At 32.9% G+C, this 25,212-nt stretch overlaps 1 protein-coding gene and 1 long non-coding RNA gene across 4 annotated transcripts; one reads left to right on the top strand and one right to left on the bottom strand.

The window, feature by feature from the left end:
* Positions 1-4,411: 4,411 nt before the first annotated feature.
* LOC108995445 lies at positions 4,412-6,403 on the bottom strand. 3 transcript variants are annotated; one of them, XR_001996852.1, is made up of 3 exons: positions 6,156-6,403; positions 5,228-5,293; positions 4,412-4,472 (listed from the first exon to the last, which is right to left on the bottom strand). It is a non-coding gene; the product is annotated as an uncharacterized LOC108995445 (long non-coding RNA). The 3 variants fall into 3 exon arrangements; XR_001996853.2 differs by lacking the exon at positions 6,156-6,403 and adding an exon at positions 6,086-6,113; XR_001996854.2 differs by lacking the exon at positions 6,156-6,403 and adding an exon at positions 5,737-5,797.
* Positions 6,404-8,034: 1,631 nt separating this feature from the next.
* LOC108995437 (protein FAR1-RELATED SEQUENCE 5-like) lies at positions 8,035-24,655 on the top strand. The gene is made up of 7 exons (XM_035687648.1): positions 8,035-8,145; positions 8,436-8,509; positions 21,564-21,696; positions 21,795-21,989; positions 22,064-24,265; positions 24,348-24,485; positions 24,620-24,655. The coding sequence occupies exons 1-7, from the start codon at positions 8,035-8,037 to the stop codon at positions 24,653-24,655; spliced, it is 2,889 nt and encodes a 962-aa protein (XP_035543541.1).
* The last annotated feature ends 557 nt before the right edge of the window (positions 24,656-25,212 follow it).

The following is a 25,212-nucleotide window of genomic DNA, read 5'->3' as shown; positions in this document are numbered from 1 at the left end:
TTCCAGATGGTAATATCATTGCCAACCTTTCTAGCCACAATGCCGTGCATGATCTCCTCTGTTTTATCTAACTCGATCAGTTCCACAAGATAATTCTCATCCCCGAATCCATCAACCCAAACATCTTGTATTTTTATCTCAGAATGCACAATGTCCCTACTGGCACATATAGGCCCACTCGCCAACCAACGATGAAACCAAAAAGAAGAGCTGCCCTTTCTCACCTTCACTATAACGTTCTCTGCCACATCAGGAAGAGCCTTCATAATTGACTTCCAGAATCAGGATGCATTTTGTCTAGCATCAGTAAGGAAAATGTGGCCATGTTTCACGTATTTAGCTCGGAAGAACTTGGTCCATAGGTTATCAACTGTTAACAATCTCCATGCAAATTTCATGTGGAGGGACTTCTGAACTTCATGAAAATTTCTCAGGCCAAGTCCCCTTTCCTTGTAAGGTTTGCATATTCTATCCCAATCACATCATTTCATCCTTGGTTTTCCATTCAATTCTCCTTAAAAGAAAATATAGAAAGCAAAGAGTTGATTTTTTTGAAAACCATCAGTGGCACATTTAAAACCACCAAAAGGTGTGTTGCCACACATGATAAAACATGTTTAAGGAGCGTAAGCCTACCGCCTTAAGACAGTAAATTCAATTTCTAGCCAGCAACTTTTCTCCGAATCTTCTCAATAAGAGGTTCTAAGTCTCTTGATGTAAGACATCCTGAAACCAGAGGGACTCCCAAGTAGGTGACCGGGAACTTGCCTTCCACAAACCCGCTAATCTCATGAGATTTCGACACCGCGCAGATGTAATTGAGTTTGAGAAGAAGAAGGGTTATTTTTTCTTATTGATTAATTGCCCTGACCACTTTTCATATACCTCCAAGGTTTTTATTAGTCTATGAACCGAACGCTTGCCGCCATTCATAAAAACCAAAAGATTATCAACATAAAGTAAATAAGAGACAATAGGCACACCCATTGGATGTGAAAAACATCCAATTCAACCCTCTTCAAAATTCTTGTGAAGTAATCTTAACAACAACTCCTCCATAATAATAAATAAATATGGAGATAACGAGTCTCCTTGTCTTAGGCCTCGAGTCTATTGAAAAAAACCCTTGAAAGTCCCATTCATCATAATGGAGAACCAATGGGACTGAACACATTCCCTCACAAGATTACAAACCTGAGAAGAAAAGCCAAAGGATGTTAACACATTTAACAAAAATTGCCAATCTACGCGATCATAGGTTTTGGCCATATCAATCTTCACTATAATGTTGCCGCCCTTTGTTTTCTTATTCAGAGAATGAACCAATTCCTGTGCCAAAGTAATATTTTCAAAGATGATGCGGCCTGGAATAAAAGCTCATTGTTCATGAGAAATCAACTAAGATAAAAAAGGGATCATCCATTGGCAACTAAACAAAGGCTGATAGGATGGAACTTGTCAAAACTCTTAGGATCCTCTACCTTCAGAATCAACACCAGATAAGATGCCGTATAAAATCTAGGTAAAGGAGAACCTGAAAAGAAATCCTTGGCTACCTCGACGAGATTCTCTGTGACCAAATCCTAGCAGCTTAAATAGAAACCCGAACCAAAACCATCCGGTCCAGGTGAGCTCTCTTTCGGTATTGATTTCAAAGCAGCAAAAATCTCGTCCTTAGACGGAGCTATAGCAAGAGCCAAATTATTTTCCTTAGATATAGAGCATTGTATAAGACTTGAGAGATCCACCTGTTCAACAATAGAAGGATGTGAAAGATAGTTCTGAAAATAATTTAAAGTGCCTTGATGGACCTGTTTTGGCGAATTCAAAATTGCTCCATTCTCTAGCCGCATGTTAGATATAACTTTTATTTATTCTCCGTTGATTAACAACTGCATGGAAGAATTTTGCATTCTAATCGCCTTCTAAAAGCTATTTCTTTTTTGCCAATGGAGAAAGTTTGGATTTTTCACCTTGTTCCCATGTATCCAATTCAAGTTTTGTAACCAAGAAATCACATTCGACTTCATGATCACAGTCGTCTTGTAACCGACTTTCTAATACCTCCAATCTCTCTTCTAATTCTTTAATAGTCTGCCTAACATGCACAAAGACCTATTTATTCCAAGCTCGTAGCCCGACCTTAGTTTTCTACAATTCTTCCGCCAACCGTAAATGACCCACGGATTAGTAGGTTCCTTCCAAACTTCATCCACACATCTTGTAAAATCTGCATGAGAAACCCACATATTTTAAAAGCAAAAAAGGATGAGGGTTGTAGCTTACCACCAGTTTTTGAAAGTGAATGAGCGTAGGATAATGACCCGATGTTTTCCTTTTAATACATTCAAAGAAAGCTTAAGGAAACCTATTTGCAAAATGAATATTAATCAGTGCTCTATCAAGCCGTGCCCAACTTTTAGTATGCCTTTCATGGCCATTACACCACGAAAGCTGGCATCCCACAACCTGGAGGTCCAATAAACCACAGTGATCAATACAATTATTAAAATCTTCCATCGAAGCAATAGGCCTTGGTTGACCACCAACTCTTTCACTATCTTCTCGGATGATATTGAAGTCCCCTACAACAAGCCATGGAGACTCATTGGAATCTACCACCTCTAAACTTTGCCATAACTCTCCACGCTCCATGCTATTACACTTCGCATAGATAAACGAAATGAGGAGCTTCTCTTCACCAAATCGAAACTTCCCAGAGATTAACTGATTAGTCATAAACAACACCTCCCAATCATAATCGTCACTCCAGAAAATCCATATTTTACCATCAACTTCCGTATTACTACAAAAATTCAGTAACCCCATCGAACAAGCCAAACGAGTCATTTTATCAACCACAACAAAAGGCTCCAAAATCCTGACAATATGCACATCATGCTTCTTAACTAAACTTTTTAATTAATTTCTAGAACTTCCTAACCCTCGCAAATCCCAAACCAAAATGTTATCAATCATAAATTCAGTTTAGAGGGTTGGGATTGTCTCACTGTGTGTTTCTTTGATTCAGTCATGCAACTGGGCTGGCTACTCTTAGGATTTGAGTTGTAATGCTTTTGTCGAGCCAGAGCTCCAGGAGCACCTTCCTCCTCAGGATCTGAAAGTGAAGTTGTTTGGTCCTCCCCCACTACAATAGCATTTTCAGATGCTATTTGAGTCTTGCATTCCGACTCTAGAATTTCAGAGACCAGAGCTATTTGGCCCCCCTTGAAGAAACCTCTGGTCGGGATGTCTTCCACAGACAAAAATTCAACAGTAGGACTCCTAACTTCAATCTGTACTACTCCCTCCGTCTTTCCCATGCATAAGAACAGAGTCTTGTATTGTCACTGGTTCTTCAGTTTCCTCTTCAACAGAGGGTTCATTCGTGGCAGAGTCTGTTTGCCTAAGGACAATCGCCATGCACATTGGTTCTTGCTGCTGTATCATCGACAGGTCCTTGCCCTGTTTCTTTGCATCCCCATCCTCAACCAAGGCCATACTTTGTTCAGTCACTGCTAATTCTTGCACCAGAGTTGCTAAAACCAAACCTTCCGCCACTTGCTCTTTCTCCCCCTCATTCTCGCTTGTTTTTTCTTTCTGACTTGTTTTTCCTTTCCATACTTGCTGGTTCTTGATCGGAGCATGGTAACTTGTCCCCCCCCCCCCCCCACCTTACGCCGAGCCTTCCCATACGACAAACCAATTTTGTATGCCCTTGTCTACAACACTAAGAGCATTAGCATTGGATTCATCAAATTCATATTCAAAATTTGATGAAAAGTACAAGTTTTCCATAAATCTAAAACTTTCTATCTATAACTCCACATTGGATTAGTCATTGGATTCATCAAAATAATATTATAATATTATTTTTTTAATAATATTTGTTTAATTTTTTTTTTATATTTTACAATTACACTATCCATATTTACATTAATAATTTATTTTGATACTTAAATTATTGTTTTCAAATTAATTTTTCATCAACTTGTTTCTAATCGTAATGTAGTCAACTATAGTGTAGCCAACAAACTTGTTTCCATCATAAAAACAAGCCGCAGCCCAAAAATACAAAAACTAACAACAATTTATAACATTAATTTATAATACAAAGGCCAAGCTGCATTCCAAAATCCACCAACATTCAGTATCACCCAACAAAGGCCAAGCTGCAGTACATTCCAGTATCAACATTTCTACCCAACATTTACACAAACAAACCAGTTCATAAACCAACAACTTCAATATATTCACATTTTAGTATCAAAATAATGTAATAGCTCCACAAACCAATTCATAAACCAGGAAATGAAAATAACAATACATTTCAGTAGCAGTATCCAAATAATTTCAGCAAGTTCAAAATAATTAATACAGATCTCATAGTGACTATCCAGCCATATGTTTGTCCAAAACATGTCTTCCTAGTTTTTTGCATTCTGTAACCTTAAATGACCTTAAGCTGCAGCCTGCAGAGAACAATATTGTAAATCTATAGTTATTCAAAAAAATACAAGGGAAATTATTAAAACACACCAAAGTAATGAAACCTAATGGAAAAGTCATCAAAGAGAAAAGGCAAAAGGCAATCAATTGTGCACATATGATCAGTGTACATGGTTTTAAGAATTATATTCTGCCACGCAGGGCTTTCATGCACAACAACATTGAGTACTCGATCAACTAACTGCTTAAAATCTAGAATGATCATTCAACTCATACTGCTAACACTGCATATACAAATGAAACCATTAATGTAGCAGTAGCTTTAGGAGGAATAATATATATATATATATATATATATATATAAAGAGTGATTGGCATAAATTGATTAAGGACTTACAAATCCTAACCACATAATTTACAGCACATTTGTATAGAGTCAACGATTGTAAATGATACAATGATGGAAAAGAATGTCTACTAATGCTTCTAAATACCCTTCAGTCAATATCAGAGGTGGGTACTTTTCAAAGCAACATGATTGAGCTTAATTCTACAGATACATGCATGAAAAATATATTTTAAAAAATGAAATAGATTTTTTTGATGAAATTTAATACGCCTTCCATTTGGTAATTACTAACAACCTCTTCCCAGCATTAAGCTTTACAACTAGAGGTCCATTGACTACAGCACAGATAATCGATTGAACCTATTGAATCACAGAAATGGGCATATTTGAACCCTACTTCCTAAACTATCAAACAGCACAGGAGTTTACCTTCTGCAGCTTCAGAAGCATTCTTCCAAGTTCAGAGTAACCACTACAACGGGAATCAGACACATCCTAATCACATAATAACACTGGAATCAGACACAACCCTCTACATCTCAAATCTTTCTTTGAGAAATAAAATAATAATGCATATTAATTCCATTTCATTTATTAGGACCATGTAGAAAAAGAAGAAAAAAAGCTTTCCATTGAAACAAATATCACATGATATCTTCTTTTTAAGAAGAAAGAATTATATTCCTATATAGTCAAGAACTACTTGCAGCTCAGGTGCCTCTTTCCCCTTAATGCAATTCTCATTCAGCAGCTAGTCAAGAAAGGGAAAAACCATTTCAAAAGCATTATCAATTTTAAGTGGTTGGTGAAATTTTAAACTTTAAAGCACTTGGTTTTCTAGTTTAGTAGACACAGTAAAGTATTAGCTTTTCCAAATCCAAGTTCCCAACATCAGTCCAACACCCATTTAAAATGGGAGTGGATCCAATAAAGCATACTTGACCAGGGTCTTCAGGAAACATACAATTCCTCTGATCTCCTTGAACCTAACAAGATTATAGCAGAACTCTCAACTCAATCAACAGTATATTAATACATGTTCAATTCCACCAAAATGGGCCTAAAAACTAAAAACATTATACTTCACACACGCAGAGATTAAATACTTGAATTAGACCAAGATGGAGTATATGCAAAAATCGAAGATGCTACGAGTCCTATTGCTGAAATTTGTAATAAAAAAATTATGGAATACGTGAGTGCACAAAAATGGAAAAGCTAGAATAAAAAACACAATTCTAAATTTAAAAAAATTAGCAAATATTACTCAAAGATCAGCTTAGAAACCTTGTGATTCATAATAGAAATGTAAGAACAAGCTTTCAGTTTGGGTGCTTAGAAAAATGTAAGAAAATACCCTTAAGCAGTCATTTCTGGGATTGGGTAGTGATTTCCTCGACCCCTCAATAGCGATTTACTCGAACGATATCACTAAGATTTCCTCGTGCTCGTCAAGTGCGATTTAGATGGAGAAATGTGAGTTTATGAGGTTGGGTTTAACAAAACCTAAATAAAAAATGGATAGAAGGGGAGAGAGGGAGTGTCGGGCTGTAGGGGAAGTGAGAAAGAGAAAGGGAAGAGAGAAAATAGAGAGGAAAATTTGAAAGGGAGAAAGAAATTATTTTCGGATTCATGGGCAAAAGAAATGGAAGAAAGGGAAGGAGGAGAAGAAAGGGAAGAAAGAAAGGGAAGAAAGCTCTGGAAGAAAGCTCTGGAAGAAGGAAACAAAATTACGGGCGAAAAGGGAGACAACAGTTGGAAGAAAGAATAATTTTGTAATAAAATAACCGGATAGACTGTAAACAGTGAGTCTTCAAATATGAAGATAAAAATAAAGTTACTGTAGGTCAAAGTTTGAGTTTTTACCTTTAGCGAATCCAATGCAATGTTTTAAATCTGAGATTCATCAAATTTTAGAGATTTCTTTGTTTTAGCGAGACTGCTGCCAGTGCTCTAAGTGCAATAAAAACAAATTTTTTCATACCGTGCTTCCTGCCATATTGTTACTTTTGCTGAAATGACAATCGGGAATCCTTTGACTAGTTCCTCCTTTAGATCCACTTCTACACACATACGTGCACATGTAGCCCTCATTTTATTCAATGTTGCATTCTCTGTGCCCAAGTAGCGGCCAAATCTCGTGGCTAAGACTTGTAATCTGTCGATTCAGTACATATGCTGAGGCAAACCTGGCAAGAATATCTATTGGGGTGCCATAGAGGATTCAACATGGAGATCAAACTCTTTTGTCCTGAATAACCTGAAAACACACCCGTCGATCACATGACCCTCTCTCCCCCAGGCATGTATGAAATCACACTTGGACTGCATTTGGATGAGCACATGAAATTCATCCATAAAACTGATAATTGACACCTCCAATAAACCCCATGACTTAACCACATTCAGACGAATCTTATCAATGGATGGCCTATAACGGGAGAACTTTAACACCAGTTCAAATTGGAAATCATCTGCCACTTTTATCATTTCATAATTTGTAAAGAGAAGCCTTGGTTCACCGTTCACGTCCATCGGCTATCGCATAGGAAGTTTGAAAGAAAATGTTGCCTGCCTCATGACTGCTTGCGCAAACGACTTCTTACCAGCATCTCCACTATCAGAGCCTCCAAACGATGTAGATGATATCGGTAGGGGTGGGGGCACTGCCATGGGTGAGCTCTAGCGTTGAAAACTATAAAGATCTCCGAAAGGTAACTCCAAGAATCTCGGAGCTCTCAAAAAAACCGGTTCCCCACCTTCTATTTTTTTCCTATCATATTAAATGCTAGGGTTGCATAGTCAATCCTCTGTTATTTGGTGACAGTGGTTGGACGCCACATAGTATGCAGTCATATGAAATTAATTGCGAACTATCTGCCCTAATGTTAGTCCTCTAAAACCACCGTAGTCACAATACAGGCATTTTGCAAGGAAACTAACAAAAGAATTCAAATATGCACTTTAGAAAAATCATCAAAACAATGCCTCAACCAAGTACTTTTATGAATGAGATGTAACTATATGCTTGTATTCATTGCATTAAAAGAAGCAAGGGGTTCAGATTCATTTGAAACCCTAGCCTCTCTCGCCCTATCCCTTTTCTCTCTAGAGCGCCCCCTCAAAACCCAGACCAAAGGGGGGTTGGAGTTTCGGCTCCTCCCTCCCTCCCTCTTCCCTCTAGTTTTTCCTTTATTTTTCTAGTTTTGTTTGGTTTTAGTTCAAAGTAAGGCGAAATGCCGATTTGTTGTTCTCCGGAGCTCAACAACCACCATGTGCTCCACCGTAAGATTCCTAAGACGCCGATCCTTCAGACGGGCGAAGAATATCGTCGAACGGAGCGGAGCGTGAGCCATACGAGCAGTCCAAAGTGCATGCGTGACAACCACACGCCACCGCAACGAGAGCTCTATCGCCACCACACATGGCATTTATGGGACCAAGGCCACCGGTTACTTCAGACTCAATTGTTTGTCATACTCTCAGCATGGGGCATGTCTCTCACGTGCCATCACATTCTTTGTGTTTATTTTTTGGTTTCCTCTATGGTTGAAAATACGGATTTACAACTTTTCAATCTGTATTTTGCTATTTTTCTACGTATCTTTTACATTTTCTGTTATTTCCTTTGTTTTAGTCTCTTGGACACTTTGTTCATAGAGTGAAAGTCCTCTCCTCCTCCGGAGGGTGGGATTTGAATCTCTACTTTAGGTAGAGTGTGATCTCTCAAACGGTTTGTCTGTAGAGAGTTATAGAAGCTAAACCATATCAATCACAAAGAAATTTGTGTACTAGTGGGGCCCCAACAGTAAGTAGTTGGTTTGTAATCTGGGATTGTCCCTGTATGTGTCAGTTACAGCTGTAACTTCGCTTTCATAAATGAATGAAGTCTATTTCCCATAAAAAAAAAAAAAAAAAAAAAAAGGCAAGGGGAAATTATTTTTCTGTTAGAAAGGTATTTTTAACTAGCATCCATTTTTCCTATAAAAAAAATTAGCATCCATTCCTCAGGTGAGGTTTAGATTGTGAGTTGAGATGAGTTGAGTTAAGATAAAAGTTAAAATTGAATAAAATATTGTTAGAATATTATTTTTAATATTATTATTATTTTGAGTTTTGAAAAAATTGAATTGTTTATTGTATTTTGTGTGGGAATTAGCTTTAATCGTATCGAAATAGATCTCAAAATCTGTACATTTAATGTAAATCAGTAAATCAATAGATTTCTTCTTTCAAAAAAAAAAAAAGAGGAGCTGAATTGAAACCAACTATTTATATGTGTTACTGTGGTCATACGTAATTGTAGTTTGTCAAAACCTTTTTTCTAAAATATTATAGTGTTACTATGGTCATACGTAATAGATACCACTCAGACATCGCCAATTTCCCAATTTGAGCCTTGAAGGGCTCACTAAAAAATAGAAATACTTTTTTATGGCCCAAAATCTTTGAACTTAGCCGTTATGCCTTATGGCCAATCTTTCCTTTCTTGCCATTTCTTTGGAAGTATTTTATAATGTGAATCAAACCCAAAACATGATGAAGAATAATCAAGCAAGTCCATCCACTATTCTACTACTAATGGTGAAATTTCCACACAATGAGGTCATTAGATTAAGATATGGTCGATTACAAATGATCATAATTATGAGCTTAACCCTCAAACTATAAGTTTATTTTTTAACCCTTAATTCAGACTAGACTATTTATAATTTATATATATATATATATGTATTTATATATAATTTATTTATATATAGACTATTATTTTGAAATATAATTTTGAAATATAATTTATTTATATATCGATCATTTCGAAATGTTATCCCGAAATGCTATCCCGAAACGGTACCGGTATCGAAATATTTCGTTCCAGTGTCTTGACCGATACAGCGTCCGGTACGGTATTCAAAACATTGATTTGAATGGCTGGATTTGGGGAGGAGGATTTGAATTTGGATTTGGGTCTCTAAAATCTAATTTCTCTAGCTACTTGAATCATGATATATTAAAATTTAGACTTGGATCATATTTTAAACTTGAATTTTAAATTTATATTTATAAATTTAAATTTAAACCCAAATCTAAATATATAAAAAAAATTAAATACAAATTTTCTATCCAATTAACCTAATCTTATTGTATTATCCTTATGTGCCGCAATCACGTTTGGGTTATCACAAAAAATGAATATTAGCCAATGTTACAAAAAGAGCTCTTAATAATGATTATTAACCTGAATATTATGGAATACCATTCACCTCCTTCTTATATGCTTTTAGAGATATTACAATATCGTCTTTTAAATCTTTGATATTCTCGTTAAACTACGAGTATATTATTAAATAACGATAAGAGATATCTGACTTTTGTAGCTGAAAAGAGAGAAGCAAGTTGTCTTCACATGCTGTCACAAATTCTGGAGTTTACTGGAGTTGATTCAAACTGTAATCTGTCTTTTTTTCGCATCTGTCTTACTGTTTTCCTCATTGTTTAATAAAAGTGGAAAAAAAAAAAAAGTTCATTTTTTGGACGTTTGTCTATAGAGGTTTAGTTCTCTATTTCTATAAAGGGTGAGGTTTGATCAGTCTCTATTTAGGCAAAGTGTTATCTCTTAAACGTTTGTCTGTAAATAGTATAAGTAGTAGTGAAGATCATATCAATCACAAAAGAAAAATAGTATACGGGTGGAGCTCTAAATGTACTAATTAATTTATGAGATAATGATTGATATGAGGATATTCCTACGTATATCCGGTTAAATAAAAAAAAAAAAAATCCTAGTTGCAAGTACAGTACTCAAGGACACTAACATTTAGGCAAAAAAATAGTCAGCCCAATAAAGCCAAGTATGAATCGCATGCCACACAATGGACTAAACTAACAGTTCCATAATATAGGCTGAATGAGTATATGCCTTAGTTGGACTTCGACCCAAAACCCACCAAATCTTCATAAAATGAATATTCATAATATATAATGGCCAAAATATTTTATACTTTACCCCAAATAGATACTATCAATTTCATTTAAAATGAAGAGAATAATTTCCTGAAAATGCTGAAGAAATATACAAAGATTTGATAGGCCAGGTTTCTACAACGGCACCTAACCCCAAGAAATATTAAAAACCTCCCATCCCAAATAATGCCAAATAAATACAGATATAGACACATTTACAATGTATGATTATCTTCTTTTTGAAGTGGCGTTAGCCATTTACAAAAGAATTATGTCCCAGTACGTAATACTGTTCATGCACATGTAATAAGTACTGTTCATGCACATGCAACACACCAAGGCTCACTATCGATTCTAATTTCTGAGGCCAATTAACATATGCTCAGCCATTGGCGTGGTCCCTTGGATGTACATTCTACCTTGCTTTCTTGCTGATTACTTGATATTTTGGACAACTGTATATATCGGTGCTTTGCTGTTACAGCTAATTGAAATACAAAAGAAAAAACACGCATCTTTGCATCCAGCGAGGGCGAGGGTGAGGGGTGGGCTGGCCCAGGCTCGCCCGTCTCTTCCCCCGTCGGCCCGCATATACACATACATATACATATATATACACACACACATACACTAGTAGTGAGGGGACGTCCAAGGGACCTTTGCCTAGTGGAATAAAAATATATTTGTTAATTTCATATATATATATATAAAATGTACATAGATGAAAAAATAAATTAATATACAAATCAATCATATTATATTGTTATATTCATCAAATCTAGTAATGTATATACTAATATATCAACTAAACATCTTAGAATAAAGTAATATATGCATCAAAGTAATACATCCTAAAGAAATTTCTTACAAGTTTACAAAATGTAGTTTGATAGAAGTTGTAAAGATGAATTTAACTTTACAAAATGATATCATATTATAGATTAATCAGCATGTTTCATACTTTTCTACAGAATCAATTGAGAGGATATTAAATTTCTTGTGGCGCTGCTGTTTTAGTTGGTCTATATCTGCGCCAAGTTGGATTATCCAGTCTTTTTGCGATGTTTCTTTGGCCATATTTTCCAAGAGTGATAGATGGTCTTGGATGATATAAGTTTATAATTAATTATGCTTTGATTTATGATTCTATGACATTTGAATTGAAAGAGTTTAAAAAATGTAATATTATATCACTTCGCCAGTATGATTCATAAAATCAATTGATGAATAACTTAGTGCTTCTTTTGCAATTGCACCGAATATCACTGTAGCTAATTGTCTTGTACCATCATTAACTTCAACATATGCATGACAACTATTAGCAACAAAAATATAGTTATGTGTTAGGATGCATAGAAATGATATGTTAAATTTTTTAACTGACTTATGTAAATTAAAGATTTAGGTAAAAAGTAGATACCGTGGTTGTCCAATGCTTGTATGTTTACAATGATAACATAAAAATGTTTCATTGTAGTCATAACTTGTTCCTTTGCTACATCCAATGCAAGACATATAAAAGAAGATTTGCTGGAGGTCGATCACATTTATCTTCCCTTTTATACAAAATTTTGGTCTCTACTAAATAAAAAATATTAAAATTATATTGTTGTAATACTCTATAGTTAACAAATTATTGCTAAGGATATAATTTTACCATCATGGGTTGTGAAGTTTTTAATGTTCTGCAACATCATCTAATTTGGTTAATGAACATACACTATGAGTAGAGGCAGATGCATGTGTTGCATCCAAGCATTTGATAATCATGTCTTCAAGTAAAAAATCTTTGAGTGTTGCCCATAAAAAGTTTAAAAAAAATATTAAAAACAAAGATAAAATTTTTAAAAATGTAATAGTTATATTTTGAAGTATAAAATTAATAAATACTTGTGTTAAAATTAAAGGAAAAAAAAGCAATTCACATATTGCCACTATTGTAATGATGTTGTGCCAGGAATCATAGGATGCATTGTAAACACACTTGTTGGTCGGGATGACAAAGAAAGTCCTATGTTAAAAAGACGTGTTAAATATGGTGTAGGCATATTATATAAAATCAAATATTAAATTGTTTTTTTTTTTTTAATAATACCCTTGTAAGAAGCGACTTTTAAACCTGTTGCAAGAATGATTGGTTTAACTTTAATAATTTTTTAAATTTGTTCACATTTAGCATCAACAAAACGATCCCACATAGTCAAACATATAGGGTTCAAGCTACAAAATCAGAACAAGAGTAAACAATAGTTGAATGTCAATAGATTGAATTAGAAATAAACTAATATTGAAAGTGCAATAAAATAAAAAAATATATTTACCTTTGATCAATCACATATATTTCTTGCAGTGTTATGCGACCATTTGCTGTGTTTACTTCTCTAGTTGATTTAATGTATAATGCAATTGTCAACAAATCTAATAAATCATGTTTGAACCTTTTAGTTTGTTAATAAACATAGTTTTTTTTTTCTTTTTTAGACTTTATTTCATTCAATGAATCAGAAGTTACAGCTGTAACTTATCAATATAGAGAAAGACCCAAACCACAAGCCAAACTAATACATATACTCTGGGGCACCCCCACACACAATTCTTTTTTGTGACGGACATTGTCTTAATTTCTATAAACTCTCTCCTAACAGAGAAGAGCGCTCTGTAAAAACAGAACTAAATGCCTCATCTTCCAAAAAAGAAAAGTACTATCTTCATCCTCCCCAAATGTGCAGGACACACGCCACTCTGGGAGAAAGACCGATGATAGATCTGGAAAGTCCCAAATTCGCAGGCCCCAGAAACGTCGTGCTTGGCGTCAGCAGAATGCTCTTGCGATGGCGCGTGAGAGCCACACGCCAACCTTCAACCCGTGCGTGCGGGCTATGCGCCATTCCGTTTGGTGCCGCGTTTGGTGGTCTTGTAGATTGGCAGATGGGGAACACCGTGGTGGAGTATGTGTAGTCTTTGGGTCACTAGAAGCTCCCACCCCCTCAAGCCGGATTCGGTTGTTTGGAGAGTTTAGAGAGAAGGGAGAGAATTTTTCAAAAGAGAGTTACAATCACATTTGACATATTAATAAAAATAGTTATCAAAGAATTTGAAGATTTTGAATAGACATTTATCTATTTCTGCAATTGAATCTTTATAACTATCAAGTTCACTGAATGGAATGATATTATAATCTGGTGGCTGCAATGCTTTTTCATCGTCTGAAATTTCTATAATAATTGTCCTTGCGTTTAAGATCCACTAATATTAATGGGATTCAATTCTACGTCTAGGATCTAATGGCTTTATATAAGCATTACTGATGTAGTATGATTGGAATATATGCAAAGTGTCATTGCGCAAATCAATATCTCTATCAAACATGGTAGCTTGCAGTCGATTGTCCTGCAAAATATTAAAATAATATATTTTTAGTAAATATTAATTAATATATGGTTATTATTATTAAGATAATGTTTTACATTATGAAGCATAAAATTACAATTTTTTATAAATATAAAAAACAACAAATGCTATACCTCAGAATTAGTCACGGTTAAGTTTTGATATTTTAATGGTAAATGCTGTGATGTACGTTTTGGAAGCTTCTCTACAACAACTATTTTGATTTTCCAATTTCTTGTGCTCTGTGTGATATCTTTTATGGATGTATAAAGCTTCCACATCTTGGACACTAATCATGTAAAAAAGAAAAAAAAATGAATTAGTATTTGAACTTGAACTTTTATAAAATAATAAGAATATGAATGCAAACTATTCAATCAACTTACTTCTATAATGTTAAGATGAGAATGCCAAGCTTAATAATTCTCTATACACAATATTTTTTGTGTAATTTTTTTTTAGGTGTATCAGTTGATGTTGGCTTGATAAGAACTTTTACTAAAGCTGCTGTCTTAGCTCTTGATAATGCTACATACAATTATCTATGAGAGAACACAGGTTGTGGCAAATATATCCCTACAAAATCCAATGTTTGGCCTTGTGCCTTGTTGATTGTCATTGTAAAGCTTAATCTGATAGGAAATTGAGTTCCCTTGAATGAGAACCTATTATTTTCATCAAAATTTGGTAAGAATGGAATCATTGGTATAAAAACTATTTTACCAGTATAACGACCAATTGTAATTTCTGCATCAATGACGTTTTATTCAAAATTATGACATATCAGACGAGTTCCATTACATAAGCCTTATGAAAGATTAATGTTTCTAAGCAACATAATTAAACAATTTTTCTTAAGTAGCAATTCATGAGGAGGAATCCCATTTAGTGTCAAAGTGTGTTTAAAAAGTCCTCTATAATGCCTTGTTCAGATGTATCAATTCTTTCATAAAAACTATAATATTGTTTTGAGTCCATCAGGAAACATCTGTAAAAGTGTGACATTTATTTCATCAACATAATTGTTCTTTGGAGTCAATATAGTTTGATTCAACATTTCAGATAAATTCTCTAAGTAATCATGAAAGTTACAACATCTATCAATTTTTGCAAAGAAACAACATAATTTTCATAACAGATAAGCATATTATCAAGAATTCTTGTCTTTTCTTCAATTGTGATTGGCAATACTCCATTGCCTAATTGAAGTAATGCGAAAAATCTGGATCTAATCTTACTCGCATGTTTTGAGTTAGGCAAATCTTGGTCAAAAAAGGCCATAAGTAAGAAGAGAGTAAATTTGCATCAATCTGTTCCTGTCTTGTACCTTTTTGAACAACATGTAAAATTTGTCAAAAATCTCTACCAAACACAACAACCTTGCCACCAAATAATAATTCTGAATCATTGATATCCCGAAGTATCATATCTAATGCTTCTATAGATTTTTTTTTTTTGACATAGGGGTTTCATTCTATATGATTAACTTTACAGCACGTAAAAATCTTGCAAGTCCATTTTGTTTACTAACATTGCAAGTGTTGTTTTTGTCAAAATTTAATGGAATTTTAAATTGTGAATGTGCTGTTCGGCCTCCAGGTAAAATAGATACAGCAACACTAGGCGATGCAGTTGCAAGAGCAATTAGTTGTTTAGATCTTAGGCTATGTTTGGGTACTAGAGTATCCTCAACACTTTCTAAGTGTTCTCGTACTTTTGAAAATACTTCACATGCCAAACAACTTAAAATACTTTCAATGGGATCCACAAACCCACTTCAATCTCTACTCATAACTATTCACAAACATTCTACAATAAAATCACTATTATATATAAATAAAAAATAAAATCATTATAATATATAAATAAAAAATAAAATCACTATAATATATAAATAAAGAATAAAATCACTATAATATATAAATAAAAAATAAAATCACTATAATATTTATCACTATTAAATATAAATAAAAAATAAAATCATTACAATATATAAATAAAAAATAAAATCACTATAATATATAAATAAAAAATATTTATCACGATTATATATAAATAAAACAAAATCGCTATGATATATAAATAAAAAAAAAAATCACTATAATATAAAAAAAAAAAATCACTATAATATTTATCACTATTAAATATAAATAAAAAATAAAATGGCTATAATATATAAATAAAAAATAAAATCACTATAATATATAAATAAAAAATAAAATCACTATAATATATAAATAAAAAATAAAATCACTATAATATATAAATAAAAAATATTTATCGCTATTATATATAAATAACAAATAAAAACGCTATAATATATAAATAAAAAATAAAATCACTATAATATATAAATAAAAAATAAAATCACTATACAATATAAATAAAAAATAAAATCACTATAATATTTATCACTATTAAATATAAATAAAAAATAAAATCATTATAATATATAAATAAAAAATAAAATCACTATAATATATAAATGAAAAATAAAATCACTATAATATATAAATAAAAAATATTTATCACCATTATATATAAATAAAAAATAAAATCGCTACAATATATAAATAAAAAATAAAATCACTATAATATATAAATAAAAAATAAAATCACTATAATATATAATAAAAAAATAAAATCACTATTAAATATAAATAAAAAATAAAATCATTATAATATATAAATAAAAAATAAAATCATTATAATATATAAATAAAAAATAAAATCACTATAATCTATAAATAAAAAATAGAATCGTTATAATATATATATAAAAAATAAAATCTCTATAATATTTATCTAAACTTAAATATAAATAAAAAATAAAATCATTATAACATATAAATAAAAAAGAAAATCGCTATAATATATAAATAAAAAATAAAATCGCTATAATATATAAATAAAAAATAAAATCACTATAATATATAAATAAAAAATATTTATCGCTATTATATATAAATAAAAAATAAAATCACTATAATATATAAATAAAAAATAAAATCACTATAATATATAAATAAAAAATATTTATCGCTATTATATATAAATAACAAATAAAATCGCGATAATATATAAATAAAAAATAAAATCACTAAAATATATAAATAAAAAATAAAATCACTATAATATCTAAATAAAAAATAAAAATCACTATAATATTTATCACTATTAAATATAAATAAAAAATAAAATCACTATAATATATAAATAAAAAATAAAATCAATATTAAATATAAATAAAAAATAAAATAATTATTATATATGAATAAAAAATAAAATCACTATAATATATAAATAAAAAATAAAATCACTATAATATATAAATAAAAAATATTTATCGATATTATATATAAATAAAAAATAAAATCGCTATAATATATAAATAAAAAATAAAATCACTATAATATATAAATAAAAAATAAAATCATTATAATATATAAATAAAAAATAAAATCACTATAATATATTAATAAAAAATAAAGTAAAATCACTATAATATATAAATAAAAAATAAAATCACTATAATATATAAATAAAAAATAAAATCACTATTATATATAAATAAAAAACAACATTACTATGATATGTATCACTATTATATATATATAAATAAAATCATTATAATATTTATCACTATTATATATAAATTAAAAATAAAATCATTATAATATTTATCATTTTTATATATAAAAGTAAAATAAAATCACTGCAATATTTATTAATATTAAAAAATCACTATAATAAAATCATTATAATATTTATTACTAAAAATAAAATCACTATAATATTTATGAGACCCACACATTTTTCAACTACCTACTCAAAAGTCAACAACTCAACATACTTCACACATCCAAACAACTGAAAATACTCTTAATGGGACCCACAAACTCACTTCAATCTCTACTCATAACTATTCACAAACATTCTCAACACTTCTCACTATCCAAACATACCCTTAATGAAGCAAGAAGTGTTTTGTATAGATATGTTTTCCCTGTTCCACCTGGACCAGCAATAAAGAATGATCTTGCTTGATTTGAGAATTTTTTTTTTTTTTTAAATTGAATCATAAGCATGTCGTTGTTCATCATTGAGTATTGTTAATGCTAAAAGATTTTCTTCTGGAGTTATGATAGTCAATTCATCATTGATCTCTGTAGATTCAAGTTGGTCTTCATAAAAACAAATAGCATCATCTAAAGATGAAACATGTTGATGTCCTTTCCCATTAACTCAAGTATGGAAGAAATATGCCGTAAAACCTCTCTTTTGACATTTATAGAATCATTTTCAATTTTTTTAAAGTTAATTGATACACTTTCTTCAAAATGTTCCCATAATTCCCTTGGATTTGTAGGATTAAAAAAAACCAAGATTATGGGAAATAGTCGTCTCAAACTGTATGTCATTCGGTACAGTGATGCTTTATGTAAACAATCTTCCAAGTTATTATCTGTTTCTAACAAGCCATGCAACGTATCTGCTTCACGACATGTTGAGGTAATAAAAGATAGATGTCCTCTTATATGATTTAATAATATCTGCAAATAATACATTTCACATTCAAGTGGATTTGCTACAACAATTCTACCAATAACTCTGTGTTTCTTTCGAGGGGTCTAGGTTTTATGTTGATTGCTCTAAACAAAAAACTCAAGAAATTCTTTATATAGGAATTTTCGAGATTTTCCATTTACACAATTTGATGAAAAAAATTTTGTTAACATTGACTTTGCATAAAAATCAGACTTCACAAGATTGTTCAAGTTTTAGTTTGCAAGAAAAGTCATCATATATTGATCTTCAAGATGTAAGTATAGGTTATAATCTATATACTGCAAGATGCATCTCATCTACAATAAACTAAAAAATCCTCCACATAGATTCAGGAGAAGCAATCCATCGAGCTAATTGGAATAATTCAATTTCATCAATGATTTGATTACTTTGTTTAGAGATTACATTAAAAGCAACACGGTCATGACCCTTGTAGTTGTATTTGCAAAGATACTTGACTGCTTTAATTATAGAACATATTTTAACATTGATGTGAGAATCAAATGTTGCAACCAAATATGAATTATATGGAACAACCCAACGATTATCTACCTCTTGCCCTCTAACCTTGGCAGTAATTCCATTATCACAAAGCCTATATTGTGGAAAACAATCATTTCCAATAATTGTATTAGGCATAAAGTTCTTCGGATAATGATTTTAGCAAGTATTGATTTTCTTCCTACAAACATTGGTTGGATTTAATATTCCGCAGGGGCCATGCATGATATGTCTGGCAACAGCTTTATAAAGATGCGCATTTATATTTGTATCAGGTATTTCTACTGATTTCATCAAAAGATTCTGGAGCATAAATCTTCCAATATGTTTGTAATATAATCAAGAAATGAGCATATGGAAGTCCTCTTTTTTTGTGCTCAATCATATAAACATATGTTGCAACTTTGCCAAGGATTTATCGTTTGAATAGCTGATCTTTGAGTTCTTCTAATTTTGCTCTGAAGATTCTGACAATTAAATCAGGACGATTTTGTGCCTCTTGTTGTGGATCCAATTCATCTAAAATTTCTTTCCAACTTGGATTGCACGTCATTGTTAAAAAAATATCTAGTTTTCCATAATGTTGAACTAAAGTCATTGCTTCCATATATCTTTTTCGCATGTCTCTTAGTCCTCCAATAAAAGAAGAAGGCAATAAAATGTGTTTGCCAATTCTTGAACCATATGTTTCTCCAAGTGAAAAACTATCAACAATGTCTTGATATACTTCAGATCGAATTTGTTGTTATTTACTAAGAAATAATCGAGTTTTGATGTTTCAATCTTAGCATACATGTCAACTACGAATTGTAGTAATAAACGACCAAAGCATATTTTTGATTTAGAAAGATTGGACACATCAATTATTTCTCAACTCACGGTCATTCTATCTGTTAATCCGTATTCAATTTTTTTTTTGAAGACTTGGTGATATGCCCAACTTTGAAAATCACAAAATCTATATCAGATCAGATCCTGGTTTGAATCAACATGTTTTTAATACTCATACATCATCACAAGTTGCAGTAATTTGGATTGAAAATAATGATTCCGAGTAGTTGAGTGAAAGAAATATTATAGTTCATAATTATTCAGGTGGAAGTCATATAGTTTAATATCATTTTGGATGTTATAACGCACTTCAATACCCATTGTTATTTCCTTATGGTGATACTGGTTGACACAATAGCATACAAAAAGTAAAAAAAGGTATGCTATTTCCACCAAATGAAAAATCAACACCGCTTGGACCCCAAGAATCAACATCAACTGATGATACTTCTGTCCTTGAGCTCGAAATGTATAGATTCCTCTATTTCTTTTGCAGAGATCTTTATCGAATTTAACTCCAAAGGATGTAAACGCAAATTTGTTGTTAGGGTCCTGCTACGTACAGTCCCAAAGGGGAGGCCCCGTGCACGACATTGGTTGTCGTTTAGTACATATCAGCAAACGGGAAATGACCAAAATGGGCAGAATAAGATTTCCGTAATTTGAGTAAAATACATGCGATTTGGCCTTGGCCAGAAACCGAATACGGGAGGGAGAGCTTTCGAATTCGTTTTGCCGCTCACCCAGCGTGACCTCTACGCTGTGCCGTTCGAATTCCGGTGTCGTCCTCAGCTCCACCACCACCACCACCACCCGGGAACTTAGACCCAACCCAGCCCAGCCCAGCCCAGCCCAATCCACGCGAGGTTCCTCCACCACTGTGTTTCTATGCTCCTCCACATCTATCAGAGGTAATGTGGCCTAAATGTTAAAGAATTTATTTTTGCACAAATCTGAATGTTCTCAACCAGTGGTTGAATTAAATTTGTTGAATGTGTGTCGATCGTTTTTTTTTTTTTTGTCAATATTAATTTATATAATAATGATATTGATATTAGATTACAAATGCCAGTCCCCTCTCATAAAAATAGGTAGATTTAGAGTAATAGTCAGTGTTATGCACGATGATGGATTTTGAATCTAAGATTTTGGTCATAAATGAGGATTATTTCGGTCAGTGTTATGCATAAGATTTTAGAGTAATAAATGAATGCATATACATTCATTTATTTTTCTGAGGTCAGAAATTAAAACACGGGGGGTCTAGTAGATTGAAATCCACATTTTTTTTTCTTGAGATTGGGTCATTACTCATTAAATATTACACAGAGGTGGGTCCATTTTTTATAGAAAAGTTGATGGAAAAAGAGGAAGAAAGCACAAGGCGTACGAGTAGTGACACAAGGCCTACTAGCACTACTGCATTCACTGAGGTATTATTTTTCCATTCAAAAGCCATGTTATTTGTGTGATTTTTAATTTGGAAATAAATCATTATCCGATATTATTTCAGGAAATACCAAAACCATATTCCAGATTGGACAGCATATAGCTATATGTATGGTTACCATGGGATGATGCCACAATCATTTTTTCCACCGTTTGATCCTCGTCCAAATGCCAACCCTTATACATGGAGAAACGAGGTAATAAAATTTTTGATTCAGAAGTTTCGAAAGTTTCCATGCTTGCTTAAATCCACTTTGTGAATGCTACATTTATAATTTTTTATTGTAAATTACAGAAGCCAACGGGAGTACCGTTTAGACCAGCAATTCCATATCCTTTTGCTCCTCCAATTCCCTATTCGGGATGTTCAAGTAATCCTAAGGAGATGATAGAACCCACCTCATCTACTAGGCGATCATTGTTTTCTTCTGAAAGTAATACTTATAAGGACAGCTCAAATGTGGGGGATGAGTTTATTGAACAACAACAGGTATACCACAAATTGTTGCATTGGGTTTGGTTTATACCTTCCTTTCTAATGATCTGTGTCATGGTATATTACAGGAGTCTGATAATGCAACCATTGAGGAAGTACCATCAATGGTCGAGGAAGTATCATCAATGGTTGAGGAAGTACCATCAATGGTTGATAAAGTAGTACCGAGCAGTCATGGAAATGATGATGATGGTGTTATGGATCCAAGGCCAGGGATGTCATTTAAAACTGAGGAAGAGTTGTTGGACTTCTACAAGCAATATGGAAAACAGGCTGGATTTGGTGTAATGACCCAAAGAAGTAAACGAGAAGAGGATGGGAGTGTTAGATATTTAACACTTGGTTGTGCTCGTGGTGGTAAGGCAAGAAACCATACTACGAATGTTGCTAAACCACGTCCGACTACGAAGACGGACTGTAAGGCAAAGATTAATGCTATTTTGCTTGATGGGGTATTGCGTATAACAACTGTTGAGAATGCCCACAACCATGGGCTAAGTCCAAAAAAGGCAAGATTCTTTAGATGTAATCGACAGATTGATGAGTCTGTAAAAAGACAGTTAGATATCAATGACAAAGCAGGCATAAGTATGGCTAAAAGCTTCAACTCATTAGTTGTCAAGGCAGGTGGATTTGATAAGCTTCCATTTGTTGAGAAAGATGCAAGGAATTATATTGATAAGGCCCGACACCTTAGACTTGGTAAAGGAGGTGCTGATGCACTTCGTCAATATTTTGAGAGAATGCAGTATAAGAATGATGGGTTTTATTCTATGATGGATTTGGATGACAATGGTAGATTAAAGAATGTTTTCTGGGCCGATGCACGTAGCAGAGAAGCCTATGGGTATTTTGGGGATGTTGTGACATTTGATACAACTTACCTAACAAATAGATATGGTATGCCATTCGCTCCTTTTGTAGGAGTGAACCACCACGGACAATCCATACTTTTTGGAGCAGCTCTGATTTCAAACGAAGATACTGATACATTTGTTTGGCTATTTGAAACTTGGTTGAAATGTATGGATGGGAGAGCTCCAAAGGCAATCATCACTGACCTAGATAGGGCCATGAAAAATGCGATAGCAATAGTTTTCCCTAATACTCGGCACAGATTTTGTTTATGGCACATCATGCGAAAACTACCAGAGAAGTTGGGTTCCCATTCACAGTATAGTTGTGGTTTAAAAAGTGCATTGCAAAAATGTGTTTATGATTGCCAGACTTCTAAAGAGTTTGAGAAGTCTTGGGATATGTTTATTGGTGCATATAATTTGCATGAAAATGCATGGCTTCACAGTCTATATAGTGAGAGAGAGCATTGGGTTCCTGTATATATGAAAGATACATTTTGGGCTGGAATGAGCACAACTCAGAGGAGTGAGAGTATGAATGCATTTTTTGATGGTTTTGTGCATTCAGGGACGACATTAAAAGAGTTCGTTGATCAGTTTGACAATGCATTGAGAAAGAAAGTAGAGAATGAGATTGCAGCAGACTTTCACTCATTCAACTGTTCAATTCCATGTATTACCCATTTACCAGTAAAGAAGCAATTTCAAGAATTATATACTAACTCTAAGTTTAAGGAAGTACAGTCCGAAGTAATGGGAATTATTTATTCTCATTGTATTCTCATCAAGACAGAAGGTGCAATTTCAACGTATCAAGTTAATGATCAGTTGCAAGTTGAAGATAGTATCAAACGAGTTACTTACCAAGCATACTTCAATGAAGATGAGTGTGAGGCAAAGTGCATGTGTGGACTATTTGAGATGAGAGACATTTTATGTAGACACATTCTTGCTATTTTTTCCGTGAAGGATGTCCGATCGGTGCCTTGGAAGTACATTATGGATAGGTGGAGGAAGGATATTAAACGTAGGTATGCTTTAATTCGCAGCAGTTATGATGATTTGAGTGGTAACCCAGCTGCTGGTAGGTACTCTAATTTGATTAAGCTTTGCTACGAAGTCGCCACAAATGCAGCAGAAGATGAAGATGATTCAATGGATATGGTGCAGAAGTTACAGGCAATGAATTTGCTTTACTCAAAGACCAAGGCCCAACCTGCACTACCAAAGGAGAGTACTTTGGTCAATGAAGTTGAAGTTAGAAGTTCGAAAAAAGTGTTAAGTCCTCGCGTTGTAAGAGGTAAAGGGAGGCCCCCATCGAAGAGGTTGACACCTGCAATAGAAAAGGTCACAAAGAAGTCACAAGCTAAAAATAAACAGTCCGAGACTGGTGCCAAGAGGAGAAGAAAAAATGTATTCTCATTGTTTCTCATACAATTTTTGTAGTTCGTTTCCTAATTATATTTAATTTACATTTTGTGTGGTTGAAATGTAGGCAACCAAACTTTCAGAAAATGTATTGAACAGAAGTGGCGATGCAAAAACAACAGATGAGATGTTGAACATGACTGGCGCTGCAAAAATAACAGATGAGATGTTGAACATGACTGGCGCTGCAGCAAGAACAGATGAGGTCGTACTTCCTATCACACAACAAAGTGTCCTTACATAGGTATGTAGTAGTTCATATATATGAATTTTTACTTAAGTATGACAATACACTTAAATGTGATTTTAAGTGTACATTGTTTTTTTACTCGATTACAGGTGGATCCTCAACATCATACCTATCTTGACAATTGACAATCGGAAGTTTGGATGACATTTGTGGTCGCCTTGGGTTTTTGTATTAAGTTGGCAGTACATGGGCTGAATTTGTATTAAGTTGGTTAACTTGGTTGTTTGTATTAAGTTGGTTCCTTCAATGTAAGTTGGCAGTACATGGGAGGTGTTTGTATTAAGTTGGTTAAGTTGGTTGTTTGTATTAAGTTGGCAGTATATAAGAGGAGTTTCTATTAAGCTGGTTGCTGTATTAAGTTATTTCCAGAAAAATGTAGAATGCAAATTACTTGTTGGACTTCTATTAATGATGAATGCAAATTTATTGTGTATTGCATACAATTTATCAGCTTACTAATAGTAGAAAATACATTATATTGATTTATTGCATAAGTCTGGTTACACTGCATATTACAACTTCGACAAGGCTGCATATTAATGCAGGATGTTTACAAGTCAATGAAACACTAATCGTAGCATACAACATGATATTACAAGTCCAAACTTAATCTTCTATTGATCTTGATCGTAGCATACAACATGATATTATAATTGAAAGTCCCCAATACACGCAGAGTAGC

This window comes from Juglans regia, chromosome 2 (assembly GCF_001411555.2).
Source record: "Juglans regia cultivar Chandler chromosome 2, Walnut 2.0, whole genome shotgun sequence".
Taxonomy (NCBI): Eukaryota; Viridiplantae; Streptophyta; class Magnoliopsida; order Fagales; family Juglandaceae; genus Juglans; species Juglans regia.
Note: the sequence above shows the minus strand (reverse complement) of the source record. Positions and strands in the feature narration are given on the sequence as shown.

What these genes read in the sequence shown, in the direction of transcription:
- LOC108995437 (XM_035687648.1), top strand. Translation starts at nt 8,035, where the DNA reads ATGCCGATTTGTTGTTCTCCGGAGCTCAACAACCACCATGTGCTCCAC. An exon ending in ATCGTCGAACGGAGCGGAGC is followed by an intron (nt 8,146 to 8,435) that starts GTGAGCCATACG and finishes CCTTTGTTTTAG; the next exon opens with TCTCTTGGACACTTTGTTCA. An exon ending in CTTATACATGGAGAAACGAG is followed by an intron (nt 21,697 to 21,794) that starts GTAATAAAATTT and finishes TGTAAATTACAG; the next exon opens with AAGCCAACGGGAGTACCGTT.